Source organism: Corvus cornix, chromosome 14 (genome assembly GCF_000738735.6).
Source record: "Corvus cornix cornix isolate S_Up_H32 chromosome 14, ASM73873v5, whole genome shotgun sequence".
Taxonomy (NCBI): domain Eukaryota; kingdom Metazoa; phylum Chordata; class Aves; order Passeriformes; family Corvidae; genus Corvus; species Corvus cornix.
In genome coordinates, this window is record NC_046344.1 from 6,514,352 (window position 1) to 6,538,114 (window position 23,763).

The 23,763-nt window shown below is 53.2% G+C and overlaps 1 protein-coding gene across 8 annotated transcripts in view; it reads left to right on the forward strand.

Annotated features, from left to right (window-relative positions):
• The window catches only part of LOC104684784 (myosin phosphatase Rho interacting protein), a 78,013-nt gene that overhangs the window by 24,698 nt on the left and 29,552 nt on the right, over positions 1 to 23,763 (forward strand). For 3 of the 8 annotated variants that reach the window (XM_019281554.3, XM_010392335.3, XM_019281557.3), the window contains exons 4-12: positions 6,682 to 6,833; positions 8,793 to 8,877; positions 12,289 to 12,499; positions 13,015 to 13,174; positions 13,262 to 13,531; positions 19,333 to 19,474; positions 19,969 to 20,085; positions 22,251 to 22,307; positions 23,507 to 23,575. In XM_019281554.3, coding sequence (XP_019137099.3) covers positions 6,682 to 6,833; positions 8,793 to 8,877; positions 12,289 to 12,499; positions 13,015 to 13,174; positions 13,262 to 13,531; positions 19,333 to 19,474; positions 19,969 to 20,085; positions 22,251 to 22,307; positions 23,507 to 23,575 — 1,263 coding nt within the window. Of the gene's footprint in view, positions 1 to 6,681; positions 6,834 to 8,792; positions 8,878 to 12,288; positions 12,500 to 13,014; positions 13,532 to 19,332; positions 19,475 to 19,968; positions 20,086 to 22,250; positions 22,308 to 23,506; positions 23,576 to 23,763 lie in introns of all 8 variants that reach the window. The other 5 variants (XM_010392338.3, XM_010392344.3, XM_010392343.3 and 2 more) reach the window with 3 other exon arrangements.

Sequence of the window (23,763 nt, forward strand, 5' to 3'; positions counted from 1 at the left end):
AGTGGCATTGGAAGTGGAATGCGTGTATCCATGGGTGCAAGCTTCTCTGAAAGGCTCCCTGGATTTGTCGATGCTGCTGTGGACCTAGAGGGTCAGATACCAGTGCTGAGGGCGGTTGAACCCACTTGGTGACCACCACTGGGTTTGCTGACCCTCCCTGCCCAGCATGAGTGGTTGTGCCAGGACTGGATACGGCTGTTCCCACCATGCACAGACCCCTCGGAGGCCGTTCAGCAGGAAAGAGGTTAACAGGAAGGAGGAAGGCTAGGCTCTGGCTGCCAGCTCCGACCCTGCTTTGGAGTGGGGAGCAGCTGGGAGCTGCAAGAGCAGTGTGAAAATAGCCTTATAAGGCCAAGACACGCCGGCTCCAGCCTCCGCACAGCCCCGGCTGGGCTCGCTCCGCTCCAGCACCCGCTCACCGGATGGGTGCCCATGGGGACGGGGCTATACATGGGATGTGTGGCCCCAGACTTGCTGCCTGGGCTCCCCTGGGGTGGGTGCTGCCCATGTCCAGGTGAGGTGGCACTGGGTGGGAGAGGAGCCCGAGGGTGCTCCCGGCCAGTTTGCAGGCAGCTCCCAGCCTCGCTCAGTGTTTAGACTCGCTGTCTGTGGACATAAACACCGACTCTGCTGAAAAGTGGCCCCTGGCTGAACTCTCCTGCACTTCACCCCCTTCTCAAACTGCTCCTGGGGAAGAAAATTCCTTCCCACTGGCAAAAGGGGAGCTGATCTTGTTTTATGTTCTGGTGGAGTCTCGGGAGAGCTCTTCAGGGGCTGGCATGCAAGGACAGGTGTGTGTGGCACTTGCTAACCCATCCCACCTCCTTGGGGTGGGTGACCCGGGGCTGTGGAGAATTCCTTCAGCAAAACAAATCTCAGGAGCTGACTGTCGGCACCTGTGATGAACTAGCCAGGGTCAACAGTGGGGAAATCTGTAGTGGGGCTGGGGGAAGTGGCATTTGTGGCATTTATCCATCTGGGGGATGTTTTGCATTGCTGGCTGGATTACACCAGGGCAAGTGTCGTGTCCTGTCCTCTCCTTGTGCTGGCACAGGTTTGTTGCCAGTACAGAGGCACGTTGGCATGTGCCAAGGCCACATCTGCAGAGCACTGCTTGTGCCTCCATTTGTGAAAGGCATAATGGCTTCTGGCAGGCTGGTGAATCCAGGCAGTGGTGACATATGGGGGCATCTTCCCCAGTTTCTTGCACAGGGCCACAAGGTGTGAGTACTGAAGTGCAGGGGACATGTGTTGCTTGATACTTCAATGTGAATGTGGCACTTGAGGACATGGTTTAATGGTGAACATGGTGGTGATGCTGGGTTGGTGGTTGGACGGGATGATAAAGGTCTTTTCCAACCTTTATGATTCTGTGATTCCCCTGCCAGTGGTAAAAAGCTGTTTTTCCATTCCCTGGTGCATGGCCAGAGGTTTCTCAGTAGCTTTCACTGAGCAATGGATGCTGATACAGGAGGTTTGCAGGTGGGAAAGGTGTGCTCAGGTGGCCAAGTAAAGATACCTCCCTTTTGCCTGGATGGCACAGGGAAAGCAGTGCTGCCATGGGCGTGTGGAAGCACAACCTTCTGCTGCCCTTTGGTGGATGACTGCTCCAGTCCATCCTTTTGCAGAGTCTGCAGAGGTTGTTTTCAAGAGCCTTTGTCTAATTTAATAAATCCAGGATGCTCAGCCTGCCAGCTGATCTATAAGTGTAATAAGATCCGCCCACCGCAGCGCTCCAGCCCCATTGTGGCCCTATCGATAGCCTCGTGCCTGGTGGCAGGAAGCCCAAAAGGCTCATTAAAGCCCTGCTGCCACGCCAGCCGTACTCGCCTGGCGCCTGGGCAGCTCGGGGCAGGCTGAGCCAGCCCTGTGTGTGTGCACAGATCATCCCCAGCTGGGATTTGGGAGCTGTATCCCCAGCTGGGATTTAGGAGGTCATGCCTCCCCTTGCATGGCTGAAAAGGGGTGGCTCTACATCTGAAAAAGGATCCTCTGCAACCACCTGAAGGGTGGTAGCCGGCTGTGGGTCAGTCTCTTCTCACAGCTAACAAGTGATAGGAAAAGAGGAAACAGCCTCAAGTTGCTCCAGAGGAGGTTTAGATTGGATATTAGGAGAAATTTCTTTACTGAAAGGGTGGTCAGGCATTGGAACAGGCTGCCCAGAAAAGTGGTGGAGTCACCATCCCTGGAAGTGTTCAAAAAACATGTAGATGTGGTGCTTAGGGACATGGTTTAGTGGAGGATTTGGTAGTGCCCTGGGTTAATGATTGGAGGTGTTTCTATGATTCTGTAACTTTTCAAGGAGTTGGTGCTTTCTTGATGGCCTCCAGGTGGGAATGGTGGATGTGGCTGTGGTTTGGGCTCCCAGTGCCGTGCTGGTGCTGGGAGCTGCGTGTCCAAGCTGTGTCTGTGCCCTTGGTCAAGCTGTGGTTGTCTCCACGTTGCCCTGATGTGCCCGTGACAATGCGACAGCGGGGTCTTGCTCCCTTCTGTTTGCATCCTGCCTGGAGCACCGTGATCAGCTGAGCCCGGGCACTGGGAGGGGGGAAGCTTTTAGCAAGCACAGGAGCTGCCTTTGCAGAGCACTCGGGAGTGCTGTGAGTGAGCTGCGCTCGGCAGCCACCCTCATGAATATTTTAGCTGGGAAAATTAACATTTGTCAAGACACATTTAAGGAGGCATCGTGGATGTCTCTTCCCCAGGCGCTGCAGGCTTGCTGCTGCTCAGGGCAGTGCTGGGAGCCAGGGCAGAGCCAGCCAGATCCTGGATGCTGAGCCCAGAGTGGGACAGCAGAGCCATGATCTCCCCTGGGACAGCCAGGCCCGGGTGCCAAGGCAACCAGCCCGCCATGTGAGATAGACAAATGGTTGTGGTTTTTTTTTTTTTTTCTCTTCCCCTCCTGGTTCTTGGCAGAAAGTAAAATGTCCCTTTTGTTTGGTTTCCTCCTCCCCCTGCCCCATCGCCTTTCTTTAAAGGTTGTGTTCCAGATTTCATCAACCCACGTTGTGTAATAGCCCCGGAGAATGGGTTGGGCATTGGCCATGTCCCATGGAGGCCGTGGCAGAGCCTCTCCTCGGGAGCTTGACCGTGGGGTTACCTGCTCCAAAACATACTGTGTACAGCTCCTGAGCAAAGCTCCCTTGTATTTTGTATCAAGCTGCCATGATTCCCATGTGTTAAAAATGACAGGGAAGGTCCTTGGAAAAGAATTCAGAAAGTTTTGAATCTAAATAATCCTGTTTTTCTACCTCAAATAATCCTGTTTTTCTTCCTCAGCCCTGCAATGCCTTATGGAAATGAGGGACTTTGCAGATAAACCCTTTTGATTTACAGCATCAACTCCTGTACCTGGGAGTTCATCACCCGTGGAGCATCCAGCATTGTGCAGGAGGATGCAGTAATGCCCTGATTGGGATTTCTTCCTTCAAACTTCTAAGAGGTCCCCGATCTTTCTGTCCCTCCTTTCCACTGCCCAGGTAGGGGGCTGCTGCAGTTGCTGAGCTCTGCATCCTGGGAGCATCCATCCAAAGATCCCTGCATCTCATCCAGAGGCTGCTGGTATTGTTGATGTGGAGGGCATGGCATGACTCACGCCCTGGGCACCCAGGGAGGGAGAGGAGGAGGAGAGCACTCTATAGGCTTTGTGTGTTATGGAGAGGGATGCTGTGAGCACGTGTGTGTGTCAATAGGGATCTGTCATTCCAGAGGGGAACAGCAATGCAATTGTTTCTTGTCTCCGGTTCCTCTTCTGGCACTGGCAGCGTGGAGAGCTGGAGCTGCTCCTGTGATGCAAGTGCTCCCTTTCCTGGGAGCTGGTGAGGGGCAGGGACTGCTCAAGTGACTGGGCTGGAGGCACCTGGTGGCCTCAAGGAGAGCTGGTGATGGTGGCCATAATGGTGTCCTCTGCTTCCACAGAGGTGCACCTTGCGGCACTTCCACTCCTACCCCCAGTTAAATGACACACCCAGCCACCAGATCCAGTTCTGGGATAGCTGTGGGCTCCATCCCATTTGCAGCAACATGGGAGATGGCAAAGGCAGGGCTAGTGCCTGGGGATGGGGCTGTCCCTGAGCTGGGGACTGGCAGCAACCAGCAGCTGGAGCAGGAGCTGAGCCTGAGCATCCACTCCTGCCTCACCCAGACACGAAGCCACCTGGGGCCTGATGCTGGGTTCAGCCCTGTATCAAAGCATCTGCTCTTCCAAGGGCTGGTTGAAATCCCAGCCTTGTTGTTTTGGTGTCTCTGCCATGCAACACCTCTCTGCTTCTGCATTTATTTATTCCCTTCCAACTGCTGGAGCCACAAAGTCCTCACTTGGCCAGTGACCAGCTTTGCTCATCCTTCTCCAAGGTTCCCCAGCCTTGAGAAATCCCCCAGCCCAGAAACAGGTGCTCAGAGGCAGAGAAGGGGTCCAAGCCATCTCCTTTACCTTGGTGGAGTTTGTGTGCACACACGCATTTCCACCAGGCACCATTTGCATTTTGATTCACTTCAAAGTGCCTGCACTGCCTCCAAGGAAGGAAACAAATGGTGTAAAGGAATTTACATCCCAAGCAAGCGAGGCTGCTGGTCTGTCAGGTTTCATCTACTGCTGAGGGGTGCAGGGGTGCAGGGGAGCTGCTGTGGGATGGAGGGTTCATCCCTGGGGCCGCAGGTGGAAGAGGGTCATTCCCAGCTTTGCTCCTAGCCCGTTCGTGGTGTCTGGCTCAGAGATGCAGTGCTGGATGGAGACCCATGTGTCAGGCTGTGCAAGATGCCAGCATTCACCCTTCACAGGGAGGGCTGAGCGGCAAAACCACTTTGCAGGGCCAGCCTGGCTGTGGGGGGGGCCCAAACCGGCTCCTCTGCTCCTGGCATGCTTTGGTCAGGGCTGGGTGTGAGCAGCAGGAGCAGCTGCCCTGAACTGCCATGGGGTTGGAGGATGTTGGTTCTTCCTCTCCTCCTGTGTGCCAGCTCCCTGCCAAATCCCTCAGGGGCCTTACAGGGAGTCAAGGGACTGAGTGGCCCAGGATCTCCCTATGGGACTGGGGCTCCCTCCCTGCTCACCCCTCTGTCCTTGTTGAATTCCCTGGTGCAAAACTGCTCTGGGAGGTGAAGGAGGTTGGACCCAGACCTTACAGTCCTGGAGGCCTTGGCTGTGCCGGAGGCCAGCGAGACAAATACTTTTCTGAGATTGCACTTGGAACAGGAGAAAGTTTTTCCGCTGGGTTTTTATAGCTCCCGGAAAGCGGGGTTTTATTTTTGTTGTCTAAGACAAAAAATCCTCTTAGGAGCTGACTACCCGCGGCGGTGCAGGGCGGGAGGCTGGACATGTGCCATGCTGGGGGTCTGGGCTGGGCTTTGCTTTCCCTCCCTCCATCCTGGGGGTTCTCTGGATGCTGATTTCCACAAGGAAAAGAGGAGGGTTTGTTGTCCCTGATGTACAGCTGGTCCCGTTCATGTACCCAGTGCTGCAGCCCCTGTGACAGCTCCTTGCCACCCCTGGGCTGCCATAGGATGCTCCCACCCAGGGAGACAGCTGCAGGGAAAGCCCTTTCCTGGGGAAAGGGGCTATTTCCTACTGCCTGCAGTTGGTTAAACTTGGAGCTGTGGCGGTCTGATATGAATTCTCTGGGTTTATAGGCTGGGGCCATTGAGCTCTCCCAGTCACCCTTTCTTTGCATGGCACAGGCTGCTTTTGGAGGGGTTTTGCTGGCAGGGGAGCTGGTTTCCATGGTAAAAACCTTAACAGCATCTGCCAGAAATCCATCTCCTTGTTGGCCCGGCCATCTGGAGGGCACAAGGAGGCTTTGGCAGGTTGGGGAGGTGTCCGCAGGCTGCTTCAGGTCCTTCTTTGGTGCCACTGGCAGCTTGGAGGGATCTCTCCTTGGTCGTTTATGTCCCAGGTGCAGGTTTGCCCTGGGATGCTGGAAGGACCCCGGTGTCACCGAGCCTGGTGGGGACAGGCAGGCTGGGAGCCATGGAATTGCACGGGGGGGAGGGCTGCGGGCACCGGGAAGGAGTGGATACACTGTAATCGGATGAGCCAGCGCTGCTCCAGATGGACCTGTCAGCTTTTGTCAGCGCTGACACCCCTCTGGGTGTCCCTCAATGTCCCCTTGGGCCACAGGGGCCACCACCTGTCCCACTTCACCAGCTCTGCTTGTAGCAAAGGGGCCGACAGGTGACACTGTTCACAAAACCCACCAAGCAAGGTCCCTTCCATGCTGTAGTCCCTTCCTAGCAAACTTCATGGGTTTTTTTAATTTTAATGGGGAAAACCTGGCTCTTGTGTCTGTCTGTTTGTCCCTGAGCCATCCTGTGCTGAGGGCAGTGGGACTTGCTGCTTTGCCACTCTCGTCCCCAGGTGCCACCCCACCAGCCCAGATGGTTTGCAGCTGCAGACCCAAAGCTGGCCACTCAGTGCCTTTCCTTGGTGTCTGGGTGCCACAGCAAGGCAGCCATCCTTCTCTGGATACTTGGCATAGGAGAAGCACCTTACTGGCAGCAGTGGGCCAGACTGGTATGGCAGGAGTTTAGCTGTTGGTCTGTGTCCCCAGATGTGCGGCACAGAGCTTTGGATGGATCTGGATACTGGGGGGCAAAGCATCCTGGTGTCCACCAGGAGAGGTTTTAGGGCTCAGCTCTGCACTCCTCTGCTCTTCTCTCCTTAATGTTGCTCCTTTCTCCTTTCCCTCACAGCCAACCACCCTTCCGCAGGGCACCATCAACATGAACCAGTGCACGGATGTGGTGGATGGGGAGAGCCGGACAGGGCAGAAATTCTCCTTGTGCATCCTGACGCCAGAGAAGGAGCATTTCATCCGGGCCGAGAACAAGGAGATCATCAGTGGGTGAGTGCAGATCTGGGGCTGAGCCACTCCCAGGCTCTTCCATTAGCCAGGAGGAAGAGGAGGGTGCCCAAGGCTGGGTGCTATGGCTGTGCATACCCAGGCTGATCCTGGGTGCTGGGGATCCTGATGGGTGCTGCGGAGACCCTACAGTGCTTTTAGGGATCCCATTAGGTATCCAGCCCATTGGCACAGGTCCTGTCCCCACACCAGTGGCAGGTCCCATAATTCTGGGGCTGGCATGTCCGACCCTGGGTACCATACACCGTCTGGTCCTCATCCATCCCTGGGCAGACATGGAATCCTGGGGTGGATGCTTCTCCCCAGGGATGGAAGCTCCTTTGTCCCAGGGGAGCATCTGACCTCCAAGGATGATTAAAGTATCGCAGGAATGCAGTGGTTCACTGACACCAAAGATTAGACTGCTAAAACGAACAAATCGGGGTGAATTTCCCAACTCCAGGTGTTGGATGGTGACCTAGAAACATCCTCTTCCATCACTCACATACCAGCTGGGATTGAAGCCGGCACTGGTGAAGGTGCAGAGCTCTGGGAGAGCCGAGCTGCCAGCACACAGTGACAAAGTGTGGCTGTGCTGCTGCTCACCTGAGAGCCTTTCCCACATGGAGTGCCCAGAACTCAATGCCTCCCTCCCAAAATGTGTTGACATTTGAAGCTTGAGCAGGAAGCTGAAGGGATGAACACTTGCTATTTCCCACTGTTCCTGAGGCACGGCATCTCCTGCCTCCCCCAGCCCTGGCAGCAGCAGAGTCAGCACTTTCTGCTGAGATTTCTATTTCCAAGCCTTATCTTTGGTTGTGACTCCCCTCATTTTGTAAATACTTGTTGAAATAGACATTTTTCTACCAAGAGCTTGGAATTTTGACCAGATGAGTGTTTCCATGCATTGAAATTTCCCTGCCCTACTGAGACAAATGAGCACAGGTGAACCTGGGGTTGGCAAACGTGTCCCCCCAGCCCCATTCACGGCAACGCGTTGCAGTGGCTGCAGGTCTGAGATGCAGAGCCATGTGGGAATCACGGCACACGGGAGCCACCTCTTTTCCTCCCTGGCAGGAGCAGTGACTATGCCCCAAGTCGTGGCCAGCCCCCATGCCCTGCTCTCTCCACCCTGTCCCCACGCTCCAGTTCCCAGCTCAGCCTTTGTTGCTGGTCCTGCCTGCTGCGGGAGGGAGAGGCATTGCGGAGCGAGGTGGGGCTGATTTATTGCTCATCGGCCCAGCGATGGGTTTTGAAGCAGTGCGTTTGCTCCTGACTGCAGGCATTAATCATCCCCGAGCAGTCCCACTCTGGGGCTGAGCCAGGCTGGTTTCGTTTGCAGTTGCAGCACGACAGGAAGATTTCCCTGGCTGGGGGGGAATTTGTTTTACATTCATTCTGTGCTTCTGGCATTTATTGCTTAACCAAGCCCCATTTGATGTGGTCATCTCCGAACGCTTTACAGCAGCACCATGCAAAGTGGGGGGAGAAGGAAACGGGAGCAGGGACATTTGAAGCAGGAATGTTTCCCAGTGGTCCAGGGATCCCTGTGGAGTTCTCAGAGATGCGGGGGCAGGTTGTCAGGCCACGGTGGGAGGACACAGGACTTCTCAATGCCGAGTTCACGCTGCTCTTCCTAGGACAAAAGCGCTTTGTCTGCAGTGTGAGGGTGTTGGCATCGCTCAAGGGGGACGGTCCTGCTGAAGTCTCTGTCCCTCTCCACTGTCTTTCAGAATCCTTGAATCCCTGCCCTGTGTCAGCCCTGGCCGTAGCTTCACTTTAGCAGAGAGCAGGGTTTGAGCCAAAAAACCCTGGGGTCATCCCTCTTCTCCTGCCCTATTTTCCCCGCAGGACTTGGGTAGGATGGTTTCTGGGTATTATTCACCAAGCTGACCCTGACCAAGTCAGTGTCACTCCTGTCCCTGTGGCACAGACCTCACCTTCTGCTTTCTCTGCCTGCAGGTGGCTGGAGATGCTGATTGTCTATCCCAGGACAAACAAGCAGAATCAGAAGAAGAAGAGGAAGGTAGAGCCCCCAACTCCCCAGGTAACCCAGGGGGACACACACGCTGTTACCCAGTCCCTTGCCTCCTTCTCAGGGCCATGGCCTTGCTCTGCTCCCTGGAGAGATCCCCCCAAACCATTGAGATCAGCAGCCCTCTGATGCTGCCTGTGTGGAGGGTGAGAGCTGGGGCAAACCAAGGCAGCAGATCGGTGCAAATTAATTCCTGGTCATCACTTCCAGGGTCACACACTCCTGCTTTCCTGGCTGCTTTGGGACCATGTTTTGCCCCCTGGGTGCTGTTTTGTGGTGCCACCCCTGCACACAGTCCTGGGAGTGACCACAAAGCCACATGGTCCCCATGGGGGACCAGGGAGAGGTGCTGTTCATGGGCCATTTCGTCAGAAGCAGGATGAAATTCCATCGGGCTCCAGTTACTCCCTGTGAGATGACCCCAGAGATAATGGGAATGAAAGGAAAATACTAAAGGCCAGGGCCAGGCTGGGAGCTCCGGGGGCCGGAGCCGGGCTCTCCAGGGACCCAGCAGTGGCTTCGTGCTCACTTTGACTATAAATGGTAAAAAGTGGGGCCGGCTGTGACTCACTTGTTCCTGCTGGGCTCCCATGTGGCCAGAATGGGGGAGAATCCCACAGATGGGGAACGTGACCCCAAGGCCACCCTCATCTCTCGCCGGGGCTGAGAACAGCCGTGTCCCTGAGGCCGCCTGACCTCCAGGCACACGTCCCACTGCCACAGGGGACTGGCTGGGAGGGCTCCTCCGGCCCTGCTGGGGCACCAAAACCAGCATCAGGGTTCCCCTGAGCCTTGGTCAGGGCTCCCCTGAGCCTTGGTTTTCAGGTCCTCTTTAATGAAGTTCCAAGGATGGCCCTGGTGCAAACTGGGCCATGGGTGGGTTTTGTACAGTGTTTGTTTGAGTAAGTTTTCATCACTCCACTGGATAAAGATGTTCTGGTCAATGGGAAAGAAGTTAGTGGGGAGACAATCCTTTTTTGAACACCAAGCTGTAAGTCTGAGCCACCCCTTGTCAAGGTCTAGGGTCCTCGCAGCGTGAACAACCCCTCAAGTGCTGGCTCCGGTGATGCTCCAGGGAAGATGCCTCCTCCCTCTGTGTTACGAGCTGTCAATCCTCAATTCCCAAGAAGAGGACTGCTGCTTTTGGGGCACCGCAGGGAGTGGATGTAGCAGGGCAGGGATGCTCACCCTAGCTGGGGTGCAACACTAAACCCAGGCTGGCTTCAAGAGGGGGACGGGGTGGAGACGAGAAGAGGCACAGAGCCAGAAAAACATCATTCTGGGTTACATTTCGTCACCATGGCAACCTCTTGGAAACTGTACAGGATCCGAGCTCCTGAGCACCAAATAAGGGAAGCGGCTGTGGGAAGGATGCCGGCTCATTGTGGGCAGATGGGCTCCCCAGGTGCATGGGGATGGGGAGCAGGGACCCTTGTGGCACATTATCCCCTTGTCTTGGGACAGACCACCCTGTCTTGCTTGCTACCCTCCTTCCACTCTCTCCATTACGTGGCTTCCAGCCCCATAGTGCTGGAAAAAGGCTCAAATTCACTTTGCAAAGCCAACCTCCATGTGGGAACTGCTGCTGGATGGAGGCTGTGCTGTGTCAGGCGCTTAGGAGCAACCTGCAAAGGCAGAAGCAGCATTTTTCCTCTGCCTCCCAAATCCTGCTGATGCAGGTGGCTGGTCCAGGGAAGGAAAGAGGATGCTGAGGAGAAAATCAGCATGAAATTCTCCTCTGTGAAATGGCCTCTCCTGAAATTGGCTGCTGTTCAGCTTGTTCTCCGTGTGCTGGTGGAGAAAGCTTGCGCTCTTCTTAAAGATGGCCACACACTAATCAGGCAGTAGATCATGTCTTAGAGCTGCTTAGGGAGGGGTGGACACCTTTGTGATATAAAAAATGAATTTTATATTCTTGGTTTTTCTCACTCTCACAAAGTTCTTGCTTGTCTGTGGCAGAGCAGAGCTTGGTTACAGCTGGATGCTCTTGGAGCATCAAGGTCATTTCCAACTCTCCCCATCATTTTGCATCATCCCTCTGCAAAATCACCAGGGTAGGAGCAATGCAGGGAATACCACTCCTGCTGCAGATTTTGACAGGGAGTGTTAGGTGTTTTCACTTCGCTTTGCAAGTAGGTTGCAGTTTTAGGAGGAAAATGGCAGGTTTCTCCTGCAGCTTTTGCCGTGCTCTGGTGAAGTGCAGGCAGCAGGAGAGACTGCGATGTCCGTGCCTGCCTGCTGCCCATGGGAATTCGAGGCAGGGTTTGGGGCTGAAATGTGGGATTTGAGGCTCTGCCCTGGGTTTGCACAGGGGTGTGGCAGGCTCGGGTAAGCAGAGCATGCCCAGACACACCTCATGCAACTGGAGGCCGGTTTTGCCGATTTTGGTGCATTCTGCCTTTTGGAGTTGTTCATACCCCTGAGCAGCAGAGAGTTAATGTCTCTGCTCCCTCTCAGACTTCTTTTTGGCCCACATCTCTACCTCATTAAATACATGTCTACAAATAATTATGTGGGGGTGTGTGTAGGAGATACATAAAGATATATATCCTGAGCTGGTGATTAGCTTTGGGCTTGGATCAATGAAGGAGAGCGTTTGGTGGACCTTGGAGGTTGGCCCGATCCTCTGCTTGAGCAGGGTCCCCTTGAGCAGATGCCCGTGAACTCTGGATCATTTACCTCCAACACTGCATTCCTTTAGTGTGAAATTCCCCAGGGGGATTTTTTTTTAAACTGAGGTCATTTGCTGCTTGTCATGTCTGTGCATGGAGCCAGGACCCACTCCCTGGGAGATCCCTGGTGGCTCCAGCACAGCCCTGCAACTGCCAATGGAGATGCAGGCCTAAAGCCCACCTGATGTGGGAGGAGGGGGTGGAGAGGATGCTCTTTGCAGTCCTTGTTCCCAGCTTTCAGTTGCCAGTTCATGCACTCCTGTATTCCCCCCTGCTCCGTGGAAAGGGAACAAGCAGCTGGAAAACGTCCCACAATCGGAAGGGCAGTTAATTGTCATTGATTTATTGGTGGCTTTAAGAAGAATAATCTGTGAATGCAGAAGCTTAATAGGACAACAGCAAAACATCTGCTAATGAACAAAGCCAAGGAAGGAGTTGGAAAAGCTGCTGCCTCTTCTGGGTCACACTCTGAACGTGGGCTGGCCGGGCTGTGGCCACCAAAGTGGCATCATCCATCATCTGATGGACTCCAGAGCTCCTTGTTAGCAGAGAAGCACTGAAGATGATGGGGAATGTTTAAAAAAGTGTAAAGCACTGACACATGTCACTGTCTCATCCCTGTCCCATTGTGATGTGTCATTGGCAGCACCAATGTGGAACTGACACCTTGGGGTCAAGCCCTTGGGGACCCTGAGTGTGGAGTTGGGGCAAAGTCTCTAAAAAAAACTTCCTGTGTCTCCTGTTTTTTTAGGAGCCTGGTCCTGCTAAGATGGCTGTGACCAGCAGCAACATTCCCAGTGCTGAGAAGGTCCCTGCCACCAAGTCCACACTCTGGCAGGAAGAAATGAGGGGCAAAGACCAAGCAGATGGGGGCAGTGGCATTGGCCCAGCCCAGAGCCCCATGCAAGGCCAGGCTGGGGCTGCCAGCTCCATGAAGGATCCTGTGCTGGACAGCAAGGAAGGTGAGGGATGGGGATGCCAGCACTGGTTGTGATGGTCGTGCCATTGTTCTCCGTGGAACAATGGGGGCTGGGGACAGGTCGCAGTGCTGGGGACATTTCCCTTATCTTCCCACTCAGCTGGGGAATGTTTTCTGCAGTGAGGCGTCCGTTGCCTTGCACCCATGGAGCTGTGGTTGCTGCCGGACTGGGAAGGACAGGGATGGAAATGGATGCAGAGCAGTGACTGCAGTTGCCTATTTCTTGGTTTGAAAGTTCAGATCTTTAACCTGTACAAACCTGACCAAGGGTTGGATGGGCATCCCCAGTTCCCTGCAGACTATCCCACCATCTCCATGGGCATTTGGGCTGGTCAGGGTGGAAAAGCCAAGGGTGCAGGAGGTAGCACAGCATGGGACTGGTGCCCAGACCAACTTTGCTCTCATACCTGCCCCTGTCCTGGGTGGAAAAAGGGTGTTTCTTTCTTAAAAGCAAAACTTGGACTTGAAACCAAGCACGGTGACTTCTCTGTCCCTTAGAGGAGAGCTCCATGAACGGAGACCGGATAGACTGCGGGCGGAAGACGCGTGTGGAGAGCGGGTACTTCTCCTTGGAGAAGACCAAACAAGACTCAAAGCTGGAAGAGCAGCAACTGCCACCCCCCCCAAGCCCGCCCAGCCCCAGCACCCCGAACAACAGGTACAGTTATCCCAAATCACCCTCACAGGAGCATGCCCAGCCCTTTCCTTCCCCAGGTATCCGATCAGGCGACCGAATGATTCACAGCTTCTCTCTGAACTCCTTGGACTCGAAGAGCAGTTGCCCCATGCACAAGGACTCCAGCAACAGAGATGTAGGAAGGGGAGCTGAAAAATCGGGGCGTCCCCTTTCTTTTAAAGCCAGCCGGCAGTACACCACCCTGGCCGACGTTCCCAAGGCCATTAGGATCAGTAATCGTGAGGCCTTCCAGGTGGAGAGGAAGCGGCTAGAGCGGAGAACCCGGGCTCGTAGCCCTGGGAGAGAAGAAGTGGCCCGGCTCTTTGGGAATGAGAGAAGGTAAGGGATGAGTGGCTCATCTGCTTGCATGCTTCCAGCAGCAGTGAGGTTGCGTCCCCAGCACAGCCTGGATGGAGCAGGTGGAGTTTGCTGGGTAGAGCCTCTTTGTTTTTCAGTGCTCCTGGATTTAAGGGTGCCCATCCACGCTGACCAGGTGGTGGGATGTCTTTGATAGTGGTAGTGGGCAGGTGTCATCCTGCTGGGCTGCTCTGGGGATATAGAATGATTTGGGTTGGATCAGTTCCATCCTCTGCCATGTGCAGGGACACCTTCCACTATCCCAGGTTGCTCCAAGCCCTGTCCAACCTGGCCTGGGACACTTCCAGAGATGGGGCAGCCTCAGCTTCTCTGGGCAACGCCTGCCGGTGCCTCACCACCCTCACAGGGAAGAATTTCTTCCTGCTATCTAATCTAAACCTACCCTGGTGTTGGGTGGTGGTGGATGCCCACACTGCCATCAAGCCCACCCTGCCGGCCCCTCCCGGCGCGGCACACGCTGGCAGCCGGCACCATTAATTAGGTTAGCTCTCCTAATGGCGTTAGTGCCAGGTGCCTTACGCAACTGCCTAATGAGCTGAGAGAGGTTTCAAAATGTCACGGCATTAATCTGGGAGAGGAGGGAGAGGTGGGTGCAGTGCCAAGGCAGGGCTCAGCGGGCTGCAAAACAGCTTAGTGCGGAGGAGGACGGGGAGGGCGTCGGCAGCGCGCGCCGGGTGCGCTCCCTGCGAGGCCAAGGACGGGCCATTCACCCTGGGAGAGACACATTTGTGCAGTGAGGGCAGTGGAGCAAACTGGGAGACAGGCTCCAGGCGAGAGGGCCGCCTGCCAGTCTGATTTTCCTGCCCTGGTTCTCCTCCGGGCATGTTCTCTCTCGCACAGTTTCAGTAGGAGCTTCTCCTCTGTTTCTTCCCAGCCCCTAAAGGACTGTTTTCCAGACCGGCTTCCGAGAGCTGGGAGCAGGTCTGGGATGTGCAGCACAGCCTTGTGCTGGTGCCATCAGTCGGCAGGAGGATCCCAAGCCTGGCCCAGAGCGTGTGCAGGGAGTGCTGGACTGGGAATAAACGAGGAGAGCTTGGGTTTGGCTTTGTCTGCCTTGGGAATTGGCTTTTCCCCAGGATGGAGGAGGAGAATCCCACCTTGGCCACCCTAGCTGAGAAAAGGCTGGTGGCTCTGGTTTTCAGGCTGAGCTGGTGCTGCCTGTGGGTGACATTGTGTCCCTGCTGTGTTCGCTTGCACAGGATGCCTTGGCCAGTGCCTGTCCCCAGTGTGACAGGACAGTGCATTTCTCCAGTGCCAACAGTCCCTTGCTCCAACCCTGGGGTATCCTGCAGCACTGGGATCATCCTGCACGGAGCTGGGAAACAGATTTATAACAGATAACAGGGCCTGGGAGAGGACATTGCTGCCAGAGTCTGTCCTTTTTTAATGTCAGCCCCCCTCACTGCCTGCTGGTGGGTGCCTTTTCCCAGGGAAAGTCTGTTTTTCCCAGCCTAGCTGGGGCTGTTAACAGTTTTCTTTGCTTTATCAGTATTGGCAGCAGTTCCCCTGTATCAGCCCAGGGCTTTTATCAGAGCAGAACGGGTGTAGGGAGGGGAGCAGGAGCTGCACCAGGCACTGGGATCTTGCTGCCCGTGGGGCTGAGCCTGGTCCAGCTTTTGGGAGGCAGGTGATGGCAGAGAGCAGGGGGAGGGGTCCCCACCTGCCAGAGGGTTTGGCCATGGATCACAGCCCCATGGTGCTGAAGGAATGTGCCATGAGTAGGGATGGCTCAGTGGGTGTTTAAGGATGGGCACATTTTCTCCTCCAGTAACCTGGGAATGGGCCAGTGCAGATGGTGTGGGCAGAGAGGCCGTGTGTCTTGGAGCTGGGACAGCCATGTTGGAGCTCAGTGGACTCAACAGGGCACAGAGATACTGTCCAGTGTCGCACCAGAGAATTAACATTCCTCAGCACCCTGCACAGCTTGCCTTGGCTGCTTTTTAAACTTGAGTTTACTTAGTCCCCATATCCCTCTCATTTTTCTCCTCTGAGCTCAGACTGTGCTGTTTGAGGTTGGGCAGATAAAATAACTCACTTCCATGCTGTGGGGTTGGCTTTTTCCCCCTGGTATAACACCATTTGTAACAATCCTTCTCAGTAACCCACTAACATGTCTGGGAACACTTGTCCCATGCCAACCCCACAGGCACCAGCTGAGCATCGTGCAGATCTGCTCTTCAGTTATTTTCAGCTCTTCCTCCCATTTTTTTGTGTAAATCAGTGCGAGTGTCAGAGCTGTGGATGGAAAAGAATTATTTTAGGTACCCAGTGTTGCATCCTGAGTGCCACACCTGATGGCTTAGCTCCAGATAAAGCAGTTTGTCAAGGCTTCTTGCCCTGTTTCCTTATCGTGAGAAATATTATGTGATTTAAGTCCAGGAATTTTCCGTGTTGACCATTTATACCTGGTGCTGCCTCCATGCCCCATTGCAGACGTCTGAGCTCGCAGCCACTCAGAACCAGGAGTCAGGAAACAGGAGATAATCTCCACGATTTTGGCGGAGCGGCAGAGTGCGAGTTCCCTCTGCTGGCATGTGGCAGGATGGGGCTATGGCACCTACCAGCATGTCCCACTGGCCTGGGGGGCAGGGATTGAGGCCAGAGAGGTCGAGCCATCTCCAATCTCCCCTCTTAGACCCATCCCTAGGGCAGAAGGGCAGGGGCAGCTCTTTGGAAACCCCATGGATGAATCTCGAAGTGTTGCACACAAAATCACAGCTGAAAAGAGCTGCAGGAATGTCCTTAGACAGCAGTCCCCATGTCCCAGAGGATCTCTACAGCTGCAGGGATAAATCCCTGCACATCTCAGGATTTCTGTTTGACAAACTTGGCTTTTTGTGCACAGTTCCAGGGGTGCCTGTAAAACCACAGCATTCCCAGTTGACCCCATGTTCTTCTCACACTGGAAAGAGTTCACTGTGGTGTCAGCCAGTTCTGCTGTAGGAGTGTGGTATGGGGCTGAGGTGTATTTCTAGCAGCAATTAAAAGCAGAAGTGCCTGAAATTGCTTAAAAGACTTTTCTCGCTCAAATTCCTTCTCTGGAGTTTCTTGAGGTGTAAAGCTCTGCTCTGAATTCTGCTTCTCCCCATACAGAGGAGTGCCTGCTCTCCCAAATACAGGTTTTCCTTGTAAAACTATCCTCATCATTCTTGTGGACCTCTTGGGAAATTGCTCTTCCTTTTCCTGACACTCACTATCTTTCTTGATGCTAAATAATGAATGAATCCAATAAAAACAAAGCCCTTTCTTCCAATCAGAGAAAATTACTTTAATGACAGCTCGTGCTGGTCTTTTGAGCTTTCCTTCCCACTGCACACCCCCTCCACTAACAGCTGAGATCTGCAGCCCGGGTTTAGTGGCCTGGAAAAGATTAACAGCCTGCATGGCCGAGGAATTCCTTGGGATGAGCTTTTGTAGTTGAAAAGCACTAAATAGCACCGCAGCTTTTAAAAAGCATCTTCGTACCTGTCCCAGCCTTGTTTTGTCCACACAGAGCTGCTGTGCGGAGGGAGCAGCTCTATCCAACACGTGTGGAGGGGAGGAGAGCCCTTCCCTCCCCGTCCCTCCAGGATCTCTGGCAGTAACTTCTCTGAAATGTTGATCTAATGGGAAAAAAAAAAAGATTCTTTCCTGTAATCCAGATGATATTAACCCTTGGGGCTGTGATTTGGTTGCAGTGATTTATTTTTCTCCTCCCTTTTTCGATGACGAATGACTGGAATGATTTTGATTTTGTTTTGAATGTAGATGCAGATATATAATTTCCTCTTCTGTTCATTCATTTTCCAGCCTTGTTTTCTTCCAGGTCTTGTTGCTCTCCACCTTCTCCTGCTGTGTTGCTGTGTGACGTGTCCACCTTTACTTCGCCTGCTTCGCTACCATCTCATCTCAATCTCAAGCCGTAGAACAACCTGGTGGTGCAGCCCCTTTCATGAGAAATCAACCTGCTTTTGATTTTGTTTTTATGTTTTTTTGGTTGGGTTTTTGTTCTTTTTTTTTCTCTTGATTTGTTTTTCTTCAGACCTTCACCTAACAGGGCACAGATAATGTTAATTCATGGACCTTTTCCTCCCTCCTGAATGAGACTCAGAGAAGGCTGGGCCAGTATAAAAAGGGTTAAAAAAATGTGACTCCAAAAAATTCCCTATCTGTCAGTGAACACAGAACATGGATTTATGCTTCACAGCCTGGCTCATGTCGGGCATCTCATGTGCAGAACATCCCAGGGAAATTAAGAGCTCTGCATGAGCCCAGGATCTGCCCACTCCCAGTTTGCAAACTGGGAGGCAGCAGAGTCTGAACAGATGTCCCCTAAAAGCATCAAAAATCTTTAAATTTACATAGCAAAGTCTTCCCCACCGATTTTGTCCTTTCCTCTTTGGTTGTGTCCTGGCAGCCTGACTCTGAGCAGCAGTGGGGGGCCCCAGGGATGTGCTCAGACTGGTTGTCTCATTTATGGAATTTGGTGCAAATGTTGGTTGAAAACTGAACATGTCATGGTTTTTGAACCCTTAAGCTGCTGTTCCTCTTCGTGGGAAGTGTTAAAAATGTTTTTATTTTGGATAACCTGTTCCCCCTCATGTGGTTGCCATTGTGATTTTCATGCACATCAGAGGCTCACACAGAGCAGGCAGCCCCAAGTTTGGATGTGGCACACATGGGTCCAAATTTTGTGTCAAGAAACCACCTGGATAGAGCTTTTTTGGGGGAGGTTTGAAACGGAACTTTGAGCCTCACAGCTTGGAGCACAGCTGGCATGTGCTGGTGGCGGGTTATTGCTTTATATTCCCAGGTTGTGATTAAAGACATGAGACTGATACTTGCCCGAACCCCCAGGAATGCACACTTACACACCAGCAGGTTCTTTGGAAATGCCTCTCCTGTGGGTCAGCGAGCAGCTTTTCATGCTGAAGCAGCATTTCTAATTCCACCTGTTTGCTCATCCTTAGGAGAATTGGCTCCTGCTCCATCCACATTTCTTCATAGTTCTCTGTCCTCAGAGACACAAGTGCCATGGTGCAATGGGCCACCAAGGCAGTGTCTGAGAGCCCAGGTTGTGCCCCCTGATGTCCAGACTGGATTTTCAGCCCAATTAAGAGGAGAGGAAGGCCCCAGGTTCTTCAGGGAGTGCCCTGCCATGGCACAGGGTGCTCCTCATCTCCTCACGCCCCTTCAGCTGGTGCATCCTGTGAGCCAGAACCGTGGTCTGGGGGCACCTATGGACACCCCTTGCTCCAGGCAGTCCTGTGGCTGTTCCCTGTGTGAGGCTGAGTTGTCAGAGGGTTCCTGTTGCGTGAACACACTGGGGGACCCAGAGCCACCCGTTACCTCTGCACCCCAGCTTGGTCTGATGTGTCAGTGCTCTGGGTGGCCATTGACAGCCCCAGTGCTAAAGGGTAGAGGCAAAGCTTAAGCCAAAGCTGCTCCATAATCCCTGCTTCCCAAGGAGTTGTAAAATTCACAAATAAAAAATGATTGCTGGTTTTGTGAGGGGTTTCTAGTTACTGAAGAAGATGCTACCTGCAGAGCTGAATAATGTGAGGTCTTTCCCCACTTTGTGGGTAAAATGATGTCAGATCGGGGTTTTTACCCTGGATTTGGCCATGCTGGAGCTCACAGAGAAACAGGGACCAAAAGCCAGGTGTGCATGAACTCTGGGTTGAGTAATTCTGCAGCCTTAAATTTGTGGGGTTGTACAGCTCCGCACAGTTCCTGCTCTTGTGTTTAAACCATCTCTGGTTTCCCTTTTGTCTGTTTTCCAGGAGATCCCAGGTAATTGAGAAATTTGAGGCACTAGATATTGAGAATGCAGAGCACATGGAAACGAACGTGTCGGGAGGCGCTGCCCTTTCCAGTGAGACGCGGCAGGGCAGGAGCGAGAAGAGGCTTTTCCCACGGAAACGGGTAAGATGCTCACCCAAGGTCTCCTGGAAGATGAAACCTGGAGTCCTGCAGCCCAGAATAGAGGGTTTAGCTCCAGGGTTTGTCCCTGGGTGTGAATCTGGAGTCGTAGGCAGCTCCTGCAGGAGCTGAGCTGTTGTGTGTGCTTTGTGCAAATTTTCCTGCTCTGCTCCTTTGGCCCAGGTGTAGATCAGAGTGGAAAATAAGGCTGTCTCTTCTCCTTTCTCCAAAATACAAAGGGAAGCTTCAGATCTGGCATGGCAGGATACATCAGGATAGGGTGAAGTTACAAAAGAAACAGGTTTGAGAGTCCCAGATACGCTTGGATATAATGGGAACAAATTAATGCCTGAAAGGACAAAAAAATGTATTGCCAAGGAAATGACACTTGTTCTGAGCCTGAGATGCCCCTTAAAGCAGATTTTTATGCCATGAGCCAAGAGAGCAGGACTCTGTCCTAGTTCCTGCACTGATCTGGGCTAATGCTGTTCACACAGGACTTCACTTGTGAAGGAGCAGCTGTGGGCTCCATCCTGGACGTGTCTGCATCACCTCTGTCTCCACACCGCCGGGCAAAGTCGCTGGACAGAAGATCCACAGAGTCATCTATGACGGTGAGCCACCAGGGCCATGTCCCCTGCCTTGGGGGAGGACGTGAGAGGCCCTTCCCAGCAGGTCCCATGGAAACTGGACTGTTGCTGCTTTCCTCACAGCCAGCACATAGGATATGAGATACACCCAGATCTGCAGCAGGTTCAGGAACCTGAATCAGTTGTGACCAGGTGCTTAGTTGGAGAAGGGCCACACTTTTTGCCTGCTGCAGGAGTTAAAACTCAGAGTCTTGCAAGGAGCACTTTTCCTTAAAGCACAGCAGCAGCTGGGGAAGCAGACCCCATTTTGCTGGTTATTTTCCCCTGGAATACCCCATTTCCTCAGTGCTTTGTGTGATGTGTCAGATACTCATGCTGTAGGTCATCCTAGAAGTGCTGGAGTCACCTCACCTGACCAGAGCTGCTCTTTGCCCCATGGTGTCCCCCAGCAGAGGCTGCAGCAGGGCATTTCCAACTCAGCAGGGAGTCGGTCCAGTTTCTGGACTGGGACCAGCCTCATGACTGAGGTATTTTCGTAGGATCACAGAATCCCAGAATGGTTTGGGATGGAAGGGACCTTAAAGATCATCTTGTTCCAACTCCCCTGCTAGGGGCAGGGACACTATCCACTAGACCAGGCTGAGCAAGCACATGTCCCAGTTTTCTAATGCCATTGCCTTGATGTTTATGCAGTTGGAAGTGGGTGTGAGTGGGATGAAGGTTGCAAGGAGGAGCTGAACCTTCCCTCCTGGGTTTTCCTCCCTTTGCATATTTCAAATGCTCACCAGACCTGGAGGCAAACAATACAGAACAAACACAAAGTGCTCTCCTCTCCCTCACCACCCTTCTGTAGGGACAAAATAAATACACTTGCTAATCTCTCAAATAGATTACAGAGCTACTGTAAATACAAGTTGCATTTTATGTGGATAGACAGCTTCTATTCAAGGACTTAACAGAAAAATGCAGTAGTTGGTGTTTCTGGAGCTTTTCCTGTAGACTTGTGCAGCCACAAGAGGGATTTTTAAATTCTTGGTGGGAATAAAAAGTGCAAGAAGTGCATATGAAGTGGCAATGCACATTATCTAGTGAAGGGAAGAAAGTAATGGAGATTTAGATTAGATATTAGGAAGAAATTCTTCCCTGTGAGGGTGCTGAGGCCCTGGCACAGGGTGCCCAGAGAAGCTGTGGCTGCCCCATTCCTGGAAGTGTCCAAGGCCAGGTTGGATGGGGTTTGGAGCAACCTGGGATAGTGGAAGGTGTTCTTGCCCATGGCAGGGGCTGGGACTGGATGATTTTACAGTTCCTTCCTACCCAAAACATTCTATAATTCAATGTTTTACTTTCCCCTGTGTTTTTTGTGGAGCAGGACTGGGTTCCCACCACCATGGGATCACTCAAGTGTGGGATGTGCTGCCCCACAGGTTTGACTGAATAGGCTTCCAGACCCAGTTTCCATTGCTGCCCTTGCTGTAGCCCATTTCAGATGCTGCAGCTGGATTTCACACACTGCTGTCCTTTCCTCCTCCACTCTGCAGCGCGTGGAGCAGCTGGAGGAGCTCAGCCTCGGGGGAGTGAAAGCATTTCCACCACATCCTTCCCTGCACACGGGCAGGGCTGGGAGGAAGGGCTGGCAGCAGTTACCCCACGCTGTCTTGCTTGCTTTTTTCAGGAATTCAACATCCCCATGCATCCACATTGGAGGAAAAAGCAGGTGTCGTTTGGGTGGTGAAGGGCTCAGATTCCCTGTATTTCCAGCCTTGGGAACTCAGCCTGTTTTGAACCCTGCAGCCTTGCATCAATAGCACATAGTTTTTCTTTCATAATATATAATAGAGGGTAAAACTGCCTGAAGTCTTGCTAATTCCTTGTTTATCCTTTCTCTGTAATGCTGGTATAGCAGTAGGAAATTGCAGGAGAAATGGTAGGAAGGGAACAGCCTGAATAAACCGTGCAGCAGGTCTCTGCTCCTCCTGGGAGCAAACATTTAGCCACCACGCAGTGTAATGATTCAGTTTGGGCTAGATGACCTTTAAAGGTCCATTCCAGCCCAAACTGGTCTATGATTCTATGAATTTAACTGTTGATGGTCTCTTTTATTGCTCTGCTGGGTTTTATCAAGTCGCTGCTGTTGCCTTCTGGGTGCAGACACTTCTTTCTTCTCCTGATCCCTCTCTCCTTTCTTCCAGCCCGACCTGCTGAACTTCAAGAAGGGCTGGTTGACAAAACAATATGAGGATGGGCAGGTGAGTCAGGAGAAAGCTCTGCCCTTCGTGTCAGTGTTTGGTGCTGTGGTTAGTCCTGGTTTCTGGCAGCTCACTTCAACATCCTGGCTGTACTGGCTGCGCATGGAGTAGCTCTTGGTGCTGATGGAGCCCCAATGTCCTGGGTGGATCAGTATTGGGCTATCTTGAAGTGGGAGTTCCTGCTGCTCTGTCTGGGGGAGGTTTCAAAGGTGGATATCATATAATGGGTTTCTAGGGATCCAGGGCAGCTTGAATGGCAGCACGGGTTTCATGTTCCTGTTCCCTATTTATTAGTCTCATCTCCCTTGTGACCCAGCGACCTCTTTGGTGTCAGAAATGAGGCTCAGGTAAAGTCTCCTGAGTGCCAGGGAAATGGCAAGGCCAATAAATAAATAAATGGCACTGAGAGAAGCAGCTGGTGCCACTTTCCTGCTGCCAGTTGCCAAAGGGATGCAGGATGTTCTGCCCTATTGGAGCCTTAGGAGTGGGCACTGGTGCCGAGGCAGCATGGATGGCCCTGGCTGTTAGCAAACCACCCCTTCCCTGGATTTCCTTCCCTCCTGCTCAGCTGTCAAGGGCAACTGAGGGCAATTTGCCTGTGGCTGTGGGTGGCCCAGGCTCTACTGTGGGTACCCCTGGTCCAAGGACACATCCATAGACAGCCAAAGGGGAACTGGCAGCTGGAGCGAGTGCTGTATTGACTGAAAGCTGCCTTGGGTGAGCCTGTGCTGGAAGCATGCAGGAGGCAGATTTGTATAGAGCAAGGGCCAGGAATAGACTCCCAGCTCAATTTCTAGGTACTGCAGATAAAACATGAATGTTTTACTGCTTTTTTTTTGTGCTAAAAAGGCTTTAAGTGCAATCCCTAAAAGCCTCATCTTGCAGTGGAGCTAATGGGGAGGCTGTGACTGCCCTGTGGCTCTCACAGTGTCGCTGTCACGTGCAGGGTCTGGTGCTCTGCACCGGGGAATTCGGGGTCCTGGTGGTGCAAACCATCACTGTCCCCTGCCTTGCTGCCTGTTTGGGTCTCCCCTTTCTCATGGAGGGGCCTTGATGAAGTCAGGTGTGGAGCTGGGAGGGACGGGCATCGAGCTGCCTCCCGCAGGGTGACTCTGCCGGGTGACCTGTGACGAGCAGCCATGAATACAGTGGTGGGGAAGGAGCAGGATTGTAACTGCTCCATCTTGGTTGTTTCCTAGTGGAAGAAGCACTGGTTTGTGCTGACTGACCAGAGCCTGAGATACTACCGGGATTCAGTGGCAGAGGAGGTAAGTGTCTTCTGTCAGTGTTCAACCCATTACAGGGCAGCTCCTGGTGCTCCCAAACAGACCCTGGGCAGGTCACTGCTTCCCTCAGGGCCCCCATTGCCAGATACCGAAGTCCTGGAGCCCCTTCAGGCCCTTTGTGCTTCTCAGGGACCTGCTGTGTCTCCCTGCGAGCCCACCATGCTTTGGGG